This window comes from Jaculus jaculus, chromosome 15 (genome assembly GCF_020740685.1).
Source record: "Jaculus jaculus isolate mJacJac1 chromosome 15, mJacJac1.mat.Y.cur, whole genome shotgun sequence".
In the NCBI taxonomy this organism is placed as follows: Eukaryota; Metazoa; Chordata; class Mammalia; order Rodentia; family Dipodidae; genus Jaculus; species Jaculus jaculus.
The window spans coordinates 54,655,158-54,668,697 of NC_059116.1; the positions used below are offsets into that span (position 1 = coordinate 54,655,158).

At 39.4% G+C, this 13,540-nt stretch overlaps 1 protein-coding gene across 5 annotated transcripts in view; it reads left to right on the forward strand.

Annotated features, from left to right (window-relative positions):
* Trappc8 (trafficking protein particle complex subunit 8) overlaps positions 1–13,540 on the forward strand; it is a 148,927-nt gene that overhangs the window by 8,623 nt on the left and 126,764 nt on the right. For all 5 annotated transcript variants that reach the window (XM_045135008.1, XM_045135010.1, XM_004668420.2 and 2 more), the window contains exon 2: positions 3,814–4,008. In XM_045135008.1, coding sequence (XP_044990943.1) covers positions 3,814–4,008 — 195 coding nt within the window. The remainder of the gene's footprint in view (positions 1–3,813; positions 4,009–13,540) is intronic.

The following is a 13,540-nucleotide window of genomic DNA, read 5'->3' on the forward strand; positions in this document are numbered from 1 at the left end:
GCTGCTCTGTTAGCTGGAGCTGGGCTCAGGTGGTGGGGGAGGGGAGGGAGTCGCAGCTGCTCTGGTTCTCTCGCTGTTCCACATGTTCTTCTACCTCTTGGTCTGCTCCTCCGCTGCTCACTGCCGCTCTCCCTTCACGTTTCCTGAGTTGCGGAGAGCACTGGTGTGAGGGGAAGCTCCCGCACCTGGCTTTTCCTGTGGCTGGAGCCGAGCCTGGCGGCTTTCTGGTGCGCCCCGATGCGGCTGCGGTTGGCGGAACTGCCGGGGCCGCTTTTGCCGGTCTGTGCGGGCTCTGGATGCTCTGGATCTCTCCTACTTCTCCGCTGCCGCTTCAATTTCCTATACACCTCACTTTTTAGTAAAAGTTTGTATTTTGCTGAGTTTTTTTGGTCTTTTTTTCCCCCCAGGCTGCTTTGGCGTGGTACCTACGCCGCCATCTTAACTGGAAGTCCTTTTTTTTTTTTTGAGGTAGACAGCTAAGGTCTCTCTCTAGCCCAGGCTGACTTAGAATTCATTATGTAGTTTCAGGGTGGCCCCAAACTCACGGTGATCTTCCAACCTCTGTCTCCTGAGTGGTGGGATTTAATGGCATGTGCCACCAAGCCCAGCAGCCTTCTACTTTTCTTGCATTGTTTAGGACGCACACACACACACACACACACACACACACACACACACAAAACCTAGTTGGATGTGGTTGGCTAAAATCTAGGACTCTTGAACTCATAGAGAAGGATCTCTATGAGTTTGAGGCTAGTCTAAGCAATTGATTGAGTTCTAGGTCAGCCTGGGCTACAGAGAGACCCTGTCTCATAAACAAAAGCACAGATACTTGACAGTAGTTTGACTTTCATGTATGTATTCTTCCCTATTGTGTTAATCAAATAGTGTTAATGCCTAATAGTTTTCCATGTAGTTTTCCCTTTCTGTGCATTGAATTATATACTGTTGTTGCCATTTATTTATTTGTTTGTCTTTTGTACTTTTTAGATAGGTTCATGTAGCCCAGGCTGGTTCCATTCACAGCAATCCTCTTGCTTCAGCCTCCTGAGTTGCTGATATTACAGGTGTGTGCCACCATACCTAGCTATTTACATTTTAAAAATTTTATTTATTTCTAAGCATTAAGAGACAGAAAAAAAGAGGGAGGGAGTGAGAATGGGTATGCCAGGTTCTCTTGCTACTGCAAATCAACTCCAGATGCATGCCCCACTTTGTTCATCTGGATTTATGTGGGTACTAGGGAATCAAACTTGAGTCATTAGGCCTTGCACAATAAAAATGTTAGAATAGTAAACAGGTAGAGTTTTTTTTTATGACTTATTTCATCCAATATTCCCAAAGATTTGTCATTTCAATAGGTAATCAATATAAAAGAGTATTTTGATATTTTGCATTCTTTTTTATTGTAAAATCTTTGAAATTTAGTGTGCTTTACTTGGAGTAGATACATTTTAAGAGGTAAATAAGACACATTGGTTGGTGCCTTCTTTATTGGACAATCCAGTGATAGAGCTTCAGTATCAGTATGCATGTGATTTTCCTTCACAGACTAGAAAAGCCTTAGGAGAGTGTAATGAGTTGGATGTTAATGACAGGTGGAGAAATAGGAGAAGAGAAGAAGGCAACTACTACTTACCAGTGGGCCACAGAAGGGTAAAATTATGACAGTGTTTGAGGAACAATGAGGAAGCTTTCTTCTGGGATACAGAACAAGAGAGGATGCCTAGGGAATACTGAATGTTGAGTTCTAGTCCTATCTAGCACTAAATGTTAGACAGAGACTCTTGAGCAAGGCATAACATTTTGGCAGATGACTGAGCTTTAGGATTTGTAGTTGTGTAAATTTTAAAGTTTAAATTGGATATGGTGTTGTAGGCCTGTAATTTCAGCAGTTGAGAACCTGAGGCAGGAGGATTGCCATGAATTTGAGGCCAGCCTGGGCTACATGGAAAGATCCTCCCGCCCCCATCTCAAAAACCAAACTTGGTCTGGACAGATGGCTCATTGGTTAAAGGTACTTGCTTGCAAGGCCTGATGGTCTGGGTTCAATTTCCCAATGCCCACATAAAGCCAAATAAATGCACAGAGTAGTTAGTGCTTGTGTCTGGAGTTCATTTGAGGTGGTGGGAGGTCCTGCTGGGCCTATTCTCTCTTCTTCCAAATAAATAAGTAAACATTTTATAAATAAATACAAACTTAGTCAAAACCAAATTTGAAATTGGAGGTGATTAAAATTGAGACTTTGTTGGCAGCATTCAGTGAAAAAGACTTAATCTTTTTATCTTTATTTTGGTAAATAAAAAAATTGTGGGCTTTAAAACAATTATTTATTTCATTGTATACCACCACTCCTAAAGGGGCTTTTAAAATTTAAAAAATTTATTTATTTATTTATTTTTAAACCAATGGCAGCTTTATTTATCTATTTTATTTATTTGCGATGGGGGGAGAGAGTGAGTGTGTGTGTGTGAATGAGAATGGGTGCACCAGGGCCTCCAACCACTGCAAATGAATTCCAGATGCATGTGCCATCTTGTGCATCTGATTTATGTTGGACCTGGAGAATTGAACCTGGGTCCTTAGGCTTCACAGGCATATACCTTAACCACTAAGCCTTCTCTCCAGCCCTAAATGTTTTTGAATTTTATTTTTGGGGGGGGGGGAGGGAATGGGCACTCCAGGGCCTTTCAGCTGCTGTGAATGAATATACCTCCTTGTGGTGTCTGTGCGATATTGCACGCTTGCATCACTTTTTGTGCCTGGTTTAATTGGGACCTGGAGATTCAAACATGCATTCCTAGGCTTCACAGGCAAGTGCCTTAACTGCTAAGTCATCTCTCTAGCCTGGTATTTTGTTTTTTTTTAATTAAAAGTTTCAGAATTGACTGAGAAAATCAGATCTAGAAAGGTAATTTTTTTTTTTTTTTTGAGGTAGGGTCTCACTCTAGCACAGGCTGACCTAGAATTCAGTATGTAGTCTCAGGGTAGCCTCAAACTCATGGCAATCCTCCTACCTGTGCCTCCTGAATGCTAGGATTAAAAGCATATACCATGCTCCTTGCTAGAAAAGTAATTCTTAAAATATAGGTAAACCTAAATTTACAGATTGATGTGGGTATCTGGGCATGGTGGCACATGCTTATAATCCCAGCACTTGGCAGACTAAGGTAAGGTAGGAGGATTGCTGTGAATTTAAGGCCAGTCTGTGCAGTGTAGCTATATCCTGTTTTAAAAAGCTGTGGGGGGCTGGAGAGATGGCTTAGTGGTTAAGCGCTTGCCTGTGAAGCCTAAGAACCCCGGTTCGAGGCTCGGTTCCCCAGGTCCCACGTTAGCCAGATGCACAAGGGGGCGCACGTGTCTGGAGTTCATTTGCAGAGGCTGGAAGCCTTGGTACGCCCATTCTCTCTCTCTCCCTCTATCTGTCTTTCTCTCTGTGTCTGACGCTGTCAAATAAATAAATAAAAAAAAATTAAAAAAAAAAAGCTGTGGGGTGGGGGGGGTAAGGAGAAGTAGAGAGAAGAGAAGGAGAGAAAATTTGATAAAGGGATTGGTTTTTAGTAAATCTATTGAAACTTATAGGGTAAACTAATTGCATTTTGTTAGAGGAAGGAATCTTAGCACTAATAGACTAGCTAGCCCTTGTGGTTTGTGAAGGAGTGATGTAGACCAGTTCTATTTCTGGAAGAATGTTCTCTTTAGATACCTAGTTGCTGATTTGTGCATGCTTTCTGTTTGGAAACCACTAACCTAGTTTTGGCTTATGAATTGTAGAGTGCTAATATCCAGTTTTCTTTCTTTTTTTCCCCAAAGTGCATATGAGAGATCCTAATAATCAGCTTCACATAATTAAAAATTTGAAGATAGCAGTGAGCAACATTGTCGTCCAACCACCTCAGCCTGGAGCTCTTCGGAAGCTTTTGAATGATGTGGTTTCTGGCAGTCAGCCTGCTGAAGGATTAGTCACTAATGTGATTACAGCAGGAGATTATGACCTTAACATCAGTGGTATGTAGCCAGGTTTATTATTATTTTTTAAATGAAATTTTCTTTTGTTAGAAGAATAATAACTTGATCTGCAGACCATTCAACAAATGCTTAAACACTTCTAGAATGCTGGACCTGGGACTGTATAACATTGTTGAAAACAATCCCAGGAACTTTGGCTAGTTATTTTATTCTAGTATCTAAAGTAATACCTGGAACATATGTATAATAAGTGCTTTTTTAGTGAAAAAGCTGATAGTAGATAAGTTTTTGGTGATTTAATATTGTAATTAAAAGTATGTTATTGTGTTTTTAATCTTGCTTGGTGTTATGGGGGAATATTTTAAAATATGTATAAATACATAATCCTTAATGAGTGCTGCTTAATCTGATTTGAATGATAAATGTTTTCATAGTAATACTGATAAGTGAGTTAATATATTAATATGTAGAATGTGTTAGCAGTATTTGATGTGATTCTTTTCCAGTTTATTTAAAAGTCTTTACTTTCTGTAAAGACATGGGATAGATTAAAACTTACTGACAATGTCCGTAAATATGAACAATATACCATGATCATACTGCCCTCCCACGACTCCTCCTTTGACTCTCCCAAATTCCCTGAGATTTTTTTTCAAAACATTTATTTTAGAGATGGAAGGAGAGAATGGGCACAACAGCCTCTTGCCATTGCAAATAAACTCCAGGTACATGCACTACTTTGTGCAGCTGGCTTTATGTGGGTACTGGGAAATCGAACCCTAGCTGTCAGGCTTTGTAAGCAGTGCCTTTAACCAATGAGTTATCTCTGTAGTCCCTGAAATAGATTTTTTATGTTTTATATTTTTTTGGTTTTTCGAGATAGAGTCTCACTCTAGCCCAGGCTGATCTGCAATTCACTATGTCGTCTCAGGGTAGCCTCAAACTCAAACTCATGGTGATCCTCCTACCTCTGCCTCCTGAGTGCTGGGATTAAAGTTATGCACCAAAGGGAAAGCATACCATCTAATTAGGATCTTTTAGCAGATATGTAAAATATTTTATGTCAGTATAATTTATAATTTAATGCTTTGGTATTTTCTAATTGCATAGGTAAAAATCTTAATTATATGTAGAGAACTTAAATGACCATTTCTAGGTCACAAAGTTAATCAGTCAGTTTACTTGTATGGTTATAAGTATTTGTAGGATTACTATTTTTATTTATTTATTTGCATGCTGAGAGAGGGAGGAGGGAGGGAGGGAGGGAGTTGGGGGGGAATGAGAGTGAATAGGCGAGCCAGGGCCTGTTGCCACTGCAAACAAACTCCCTCCAGTTCCAGATACATGGGCCATTTTGTGTATTTGGCTTTACATATGTGCTGGGGATTTGAACCCAGGCTTTGGGGTTTTACAAGCAAGTGCCTTCAACCACTGAGCCATCTTTTCAGACGGAAATTGTTTTAGAATGTTTTATGATTTTTTTTATCATTTGCCATTACTTTTAATTCTAGCAACATAGACTAATTTGGCAATGTTATTTTATTTTGTGGAGCAGGGGTTGGTGCCAGGGCTGTAAATAGCCCAAACATGTACTCTGTCACTGAGCTATACTCCCATCCAGTATATTTCAACTTATAATACTATGATATCATTACCAGTCAAAAGAATCTGTATTTTAAGATATACAATTTGATCAGTTCTTTCTATATCTTAGTGTGATGAAAAAATTAGGATATTTTCCAGAGAAAGTGATGCAGGACTTTGGGGTTTAAGAGGGGTCTTCTAGAATTTATGAACCCCAAGTTTTGGGTTCTGTTCTACATTTGATAAAGAATTAATAAAAATGGATTTGAAAGGATAAATTATGAACTATTAAGTTTATTGAGGGGGAAAAATCACAAATTGTGGTATTTATTTAAGGAGATTGGGATCTAGAAAGGAAAGCTAAAACAGAGTCATAAACACACGGGAAATAGAATCTAGGAACTGTGTAAGAGAGACTTAGGTGAAACATACGTGGCACCTGCCATGTACTTTCCTGTGGAGGAAAGTTGAGTGGTAAGGCTCAAGGAAAAATAAGAGACATAATATCAAAACAGAGAGCAAGAAATTGAAGAGCAGAAATGAGTAAAATGAAGAGAGTTACTCTCAGGGTTACCCCCGAGTTTAATGAAATTACACAGGTAGCAAGCCTAGAGTTGGTGAGAGCACTCACATGGTAGATCTAGAGTATAAGAAAAATAAGTACATGGTCAATTCAGAAACCAGATGAAAATCATGCATGTGATCAAATGAGACATCCCAAACTATAAAGCAGAGACAAACAGAAAAGTTCTTCCAGACCAAGAAATAGTTTTATGCTCTCCCACCTATCCACTCAGCCAGGCAGGGTGGGTGAGGATGAAGCCGGACTCACATGTTAAGTATCCTGTGACTTGAGCGAAGAGGGTAGGCAGGTTGAGCAGAGCCAGAAAAGCAGAGCTGAGCTGAGTCTGGGACAGGGTCAGGGACAGGAGACTATAGGCAAGGGGAAGACCCAGTTGGTTTGTAGAGAAGGAGGGTGGATCCTAGAGCTAGCCCATTTGGGCCATAGTATGCTAGACTGGGTAGCAGGAGACACTGTAGATCAGTCTCTTTCAGACATGAGTTCTGTTTCTGCCAAGTGTTGGGTTCTTGTGTCAGGGTAAGATGATATGGGATGGTATCTCCTGGTTGTCTTTGGTCCTCAATCTCTAACTAAAACTGCCTTCAAAAAGCTAGTGTTCTCTTATTTTTCTGTAAAAGCAGCAGGATTTGAACCTTTGTTTCTCCATCACCAGTGTTATAAAAGGCAATGAATCATGCAAGAATGTCTGAAGCCCTCCCTTTACCCCCTAAAGTCTTACTTTAGCCCAGGCTGACCAGGACTCACTATGTAGCTCCAGGCTGGCCTTGAACTAACCACCATCCTTCTATCTACCTCAGCCTCCCCAGTGCTGGGACTAAAGGTGTGGCCTACCACACTCAGCTTGAGGTTTTTATATTACCATATAATCATTTAGTACTTGGTTAGCTAAATCATTTAAACAAGTCACTTAGAGTTCCTGAGACTTTGTTTTCATCTCTGAAAGCATGAATTTGGCTAGATTCCTTCTTTTCGTCCTTTTCCCTTCCTAGTGCTAGGGTTACAGGTATTTGACACTAAGCTCTTCCAGGCTCTTAATATTTTTGTTTTTCATATGACAGATGTTTATTGATTTCTTGCTATATCATTTGTATTAAGATACAGAGAGGAGTAAGACATGCTTTATGAGTTTATAGTATAGGAAAGGGCCTCATAGTAACTTCTGATTTATAATACATTCATTGTAGGAGCTTCAGTGTGTAATCAGTTAATGCACAGTGCTTATATAACACATAATCATAGTGGTTGTAAAGACATGGCATATCTGGTATGCCAAAGTGCTAAGGGGACACAGGAATTATCTCTCCTCTGTGGAAAAAAAATAAAGGTTTTAAAAAAATAGTTTATTTTTGGAGACAGGACCTTGCTATGTAACTTAGACTTGTATGTTGGTCTGCAACTCACTAGGAATCCTAGGCTGGCTCCAAGATTTTCAGTTTTCTCCCTCAGTCTTCCAAGTTTCTGGAATTACCACATGCACTACCACATCCACCAAAGTATTTGCTTTTATTCTGTACATATTTTCCTTTTATAAAATTTAACTAAAATAGCACTGAGGATATCATCCCTTCGATGAAAGTTGCTGTTTGGGGGGATTTTTTTTTCATTATTAAACTTTTTTTTTTCCTTCCTTTTTGAAGCAGAGTCTCTGTAGCCCAGGCTTGTCTTGAACGCACAGAGATACTCCTACCTCAGCCTCCAGAGTGCTGGGATTAAAGGTGAGAGCACCATGCCTGGCATTACACTGTTTTGATAGGGGATTTTGAGATATTTTTGAGAAGAATGGAGCCACCCTTGGCTCTTGACTGGGCTGTAACCCAGTTAGGGCGCCAAACTGTCATGGTCACATGAAGCTTCCATGAGTCAATGGCCTTCAGGTCCTTGTCTTATGAATTCAGTGAATGAAATTCAGAGAACATATACAAGGTGAAGTTTAGATTTCTTTTTTTTCTTTTCTTTGTTTTTGTTTTTTTTTTTTTTTTTTTTTGAGGTAGGGTCTCCCTCTAGCCCAGGCTGACCTGGAATTCACAATGGAGTCTCAGGGTGGCCTCGAACTCACGGTGATCCTCCTACCTTTGCCTCCCAAGTGCTGGGGTTAAAGGTGTGCGCTACAACGCCCAGCTTTAGATTTCTTTTCTTAATAGAGTTTAAAGGAAAGAAGGAAGGCAGAACTTCTGAATGACAGTAGGGGGTCTCCAAATTTGTATACCAGAACTCTTAAGGAAAGTAAAGCTCCCAAGTTGGAGAGAGAGGTCTTGAGTGGGGAAATCTGCCTTGGAAGTCACTAGATGGGGCTGAACTGGTAAGATCAGTCCAGCCTCCAGTCAGGTGGCTAAGCACTTCAGGTTTCCAGGAAAGGGAGTGATCCCTTTTACATTTCTAGGAAAGGGAAACTTGACATTTCTGGCCTGCTGCAAGGTGGTGGTTGCAAAGACTCCTTTAGAAAAAAAGAAAAAGATAAGGAAAAAGAGAGTCGCCCCCCCCCATAGGCTCAAGGATATTTCTCACTTTTACTTTGGGGGGAACCTGCTAACCTTAAACTGTCTTAGTTTATAGTTCTCTGAAGGGTCATGTCCATGTATATCTGTTATATAATTCTATAAACATGTTTGGGCTGGGGATGTACTTCAGTAATAGAGTACATGCTTAACATATACAAGACCTTCTGTTAGGGGGAAAAATAGTTGGAAGGAGTGGTTAGAAAAAAAGCGTTAAAAAAATCTTAGTGTGGTGGCTTATGTCTGTAATTTCAGCATTCAGAAGGCTGAGACAGGAGAGTTGCTGTTATACAAGGCCAGCCTGGAATACAGAGTGTGGGAAAGGAATTAGGTTTCCCTGTCAATTCCCCATTGTCATTGCATCAATATAATACAGGAATTTTGGGGTGTTTTTTTGTCTTATGAGTTTAAAGAATTAAAATCCACAAGAGGGTAAAGCTTACAAGTTTTATTAGTTTATAGATAGAATTTAGGGAAGTCACAGCTCATGCTTAAGAGAGGGCATGAACAGTTTGTAGAAATGGGGAAGCCCAGAACTTAAGAGATAGAAGAGATGTAAAGCTTATACCCAAGGAGGCTAGAGAAGCTCACTTAAGAGAGCCAGATTGGAATTGTCTCTCTTCCAGGGAGAGATTCAGGTTGAGTTTAAGGGAAAACAGATCTAGGGGAGTCATTTAGGCAAATCTGTCTTTCTCTGACCTCTATCAAAGTAGAGACTGCAAAAGTAGGCTCAAGAACATCTCTTGTTTTACTTTCAGGGAGCCCTGCTACCTCTAGATTGCCTTAGGATCCTGACTCAAAAAAAAGGGTGGGGGGAGGCTAAAAATGTCCACTGGAGGAAGATAAACACAAGTTGAGAAATATTCTTTTCTATCTTGGATGGGATTACTCTATGGTACATTCCACAGCTGACACCCTGAGTATTTTTTTCCTTTTCTTTTTATAATCTTTCATTTCATCTCCTTTTTTTTTTGTGGGGGTTGGTGGTGTGGTGTTGAGACAAACTCTAAGTATTCTTTATGCTGGCTGGCCTGGAATTTACTATGTAGTATAGGCTGGCCTTGACCTCAAGGGTGATCCTCTTTCCTCAGCCTCTTGAGTGCTAGGTTTAGCCCCTATGGTCTGCTCATTCTCATTCATACTTCAGTGTATTTCTTTTCTTTTTAAAAAATTTTTTGAGGTAGGGTTTCACAGCCCAGGCTGACCTGGAATTCACTTTGTAGTGTGAGGGTGGCTTTGAACTCAAGGCAATCGATCCTCTGCTTCCTGAGTGCTTGGATTAAAGGTGTGTGCCACCATGCCCAGCAGTGTTTCTTTTTTGTTTATTTGAGAGAGAGAATGGGTGTGCCAGGGCCTCTGGCCACTGCAAATGAACTGCAGACACATGTGCCACCTTGTGCATCTGGGTTATATGGGTACTGGGGAATCGAACCTGTATTCTTAGGCTTCATAGGCAAGTAAGTGTTAATCTCTCTCCAGCCCCAGTGTATTTCTTTCTTTTTTAAAAAATATTATTTTGCAAGCATTTTTTAACGTTTATTATTTATTTGAGAGAAGAAAGGGGGAAAGAAAGAGAGTGAATAGGTGCACCAGGGCCTCTGAATGAACTCTGGGCACATGTGCCACCTTGTGCATCTGTCGAGCTCATGTGGGTCCTGGGGAAACAAACCTGGATCCTTCAGCTTTGCAGGCAAGTGTCTTAAACTCTTAAGTCATCTCCGTAGCTCCCCACCCCCAAGTGTATTTCTTGATTTGGTGGAGAGGTCTTTTCTAGTAGCTTCCTGAGAAGGTGTGTGGAAGGTAAAAATTTTGAGACATGAATCTCTGAAAATGTTTTTATTTTATGTAGTTGACTAAAGGTTTAACTGAATATATTATAGTTAGAAATTGTTTACTTCAGAATTAATCTGTTTTCTTCTAGCACTGCTCTTAAGAGGCTCAAACTTTTTCCTTTCGACTCTGAAACTTGTAAATGATCTCTATCCCTATCTACTGTTTTGAAATTTCATATTGGGCCTCTTATGATTCCTTTTTCAGTCACTGTACTGAGCAGTTCCTTTGAAAAGTCTGATCATATGTGTTATTTTTACCTTTTTTTTTTTTTTTCTTTTTTTTGAGATAGGGTCATGCTCTATGTAGTCCAGGCTGACTTGGAATTCACTATATCTCAGGCTGGCCTTGAACTCACAGTGATCCTCCTGATGCCGGGATTAAAGGCATGTGCCACCATGCCCAGCTGTATCTTTAGTCCTGAGATAACTTCTTGGATTCTCTTATTTAGTTATTTATTTACTTTTGGTTTTTTGAGGTAGGGTCTCACTCTATCCCAGGCTGACCTGGAATTCACTATGTAGTCTCAGGGTGGTCCTCCTACCTCTGCTTCCGGAGTGCTGGGATTAAAGGCATGTGCCACCACTCCTGGCTTCTTGGATTCTTTTATTTTTTCAAAGTTGTTTGCCTGTTTCCACCCCTGAAACTACTGTTAGCTGCATGTACAACATTAGTTAATGTTCTTACCATTTTTCCTAATATTGTCTCTTTCTGTGATTATTACTTTTATCTTTACTCTCTACTGAAATTTTAATATCTGCTATCTTTTGTAAAAGAAATTTTCTTTATTTCTGATTCTGTTTAGTTTTAAAAAAAATTATTTATTTGAGATAGAGAATGAGAGTGCCATGGCCTGTAGCCACTGCAAACAAACTCTAGATACACGTACCACCTTGTGCATCTGGCTCACATGGATACTAGGGAACCTGAGTCCTTAGGTGTCATAGGCAAGTGCCTTAACCTCTAAGCCATCTCTCCAGCTACTTTTTTTTCAGTTTTTAAATTTGTGCCATACTTTTTTTTGTGTGTGGAATGTTTTGTGGAACTCTGAGGATACAGTGGGTTTTTTGTCTTTTTAATTTTCTTCTATTCTATGCCTTTTCTCTCATTTGTATGATTTTTTTTCAGTTCATTTTGGTCTTTTTTGTGTGGGAACCATTCCTCATGTTTGTTAAATCACTGTTTCCTATTGCCAATTGAGATATAAGACACTAACTGGTCACAAGGAAAGCTCATTAGGTAAGTGATCTTTCTTTTGTTGTGAGGCTGTGAGTAGACTTTTGAGAGTCTGGTTCTTACTTTTTTTTTTTTTTCTGGCTTTTTGAGGTAGGATCTCACTCTGGTCCAGGCTGACCTGGAATTAACTATGTAGTCTCAGGGTGGCCTCGAACTCAAGACGATCCTCCTACCTCTGCCTCCTGAGTGCTGGGATTAAAGGTGTGCGCCACCACACCCGGCAGATTTGTAGTTTTTTATTCAAATTTTCATTGTAATTGCTTTCTTTGGGGCCATTTAATTTCTCCAGAGATGAATTCTTAAAGCTACTCTCTGCCTGTCTCTTAACTTTAGGCCTTATGCTTAAAATAAACTAAGAGCTTGAGGCAGACCTGGCTATATACATCCCACAGTCAGGAAGCAGAGAACAGCTGTTTTCTTTTTATACCATCCAGGACCTGAGCCCATGAATTAGGTCTTCTCACCTTCATTAACCTAATCAAAATAATCTGTTACAGACATGCTCAATGTCTAATCTAATCTACATAATCTCTCTCAGTGATTCTAGGTTCTGCTGAGTTAACAATCATTATAAACCATCATAGCCTGGAATACTGGAAATGAAATACTTGAATAAAATTCCATCATAATAGAATACTCTGGGGGCTGTTAAAATTATTTTATCTCTTTTCTTAAGGCATTGGTTATAAATTCAGATGTTTGCTTCTAGTCTTTGCTATTAATGTGAAACTTTCCTTCATTTTGCATAGATGTTTTGTCAGTTGTGGTGGCACACACCTTTAATTCCAGCATTTGGGATGCAGAGGTAGAGGATTTCCATGAGTTCAAGGCTACCCTGAGACTACAGAGTGAATTCTAGGTCAGCCTGAGTTAGAGCGAGACCCTACCTCAAAAACAAAACAAAACAAAACAAAGCAAAACAGATGTTAGATACTTACCTCATAAGCCAGTCAGTTAAAGCTAATGTGTCTTGGTACAGTAATTGGAAAGACACTTTGATGGAATTGAAATTTCTTCATCAGATGAGTTAGTTAAAGCTAATGTTTTTTGGTATGGTAGTTGGAAAGACACCTTGATGGAATTGAAAAAGTCTTCGTTAAACACAGGTATTTCTTCTGGTGGTTCTTATTTTCACATTGTCTTCACTCCTCTCTATTGCTTATTACCCTTCCTTACTACATTTTCATATTTGTCCCAATGAGCATGCCTAACTAATTTTTCTATAATGAAGGCAGGCATATGGTGCTACATCTATCTAGCCTATCATCTATTATCTATTGTATTTATTCTTGACATAACATTTCCTAATTGCAGGCATTGTCCTGGAATAGTCAAGTTTGAACTGAATCTTATTTTGATAAGAAGGAAGAGCTTATTGCCCTTACCAGGACAAAGAACGTTTTATATAGAGAACCTTCAGTAGGATAACATGGTTGCTGTTTTAGTTCTAAGTAAAAAAAGGAGTAGTAGCAAAATACTGATTTCATTCCAGACTATTCAGGAGAGAATTAGTTTCCATTTAGTGTTAACATTTCTGTTAAATATAACAATGGCACTTTCTACACAAAGTGCCATTTGAATAAAGTAAGAAAGCAACAATAGAAGGATACCCTTAACTTAACTATCATTTAACAGAATTAAAGGTAGACAAAGGAGTTACATATACCTTTGCAGGTCCTGAAGAACAAACTTAATCTGACTGTGACCTGTCTATAAGATGAAGACCCATGTCTGCCCTTAGGAAGTTTTAAGTATTTTCTTTGATTCTTATATCCTTACTTGAGTACTCAGTATCCTTCTTAAATTAAAAAAAATCTTATAAATTCTTAAATTTAAAGAAACT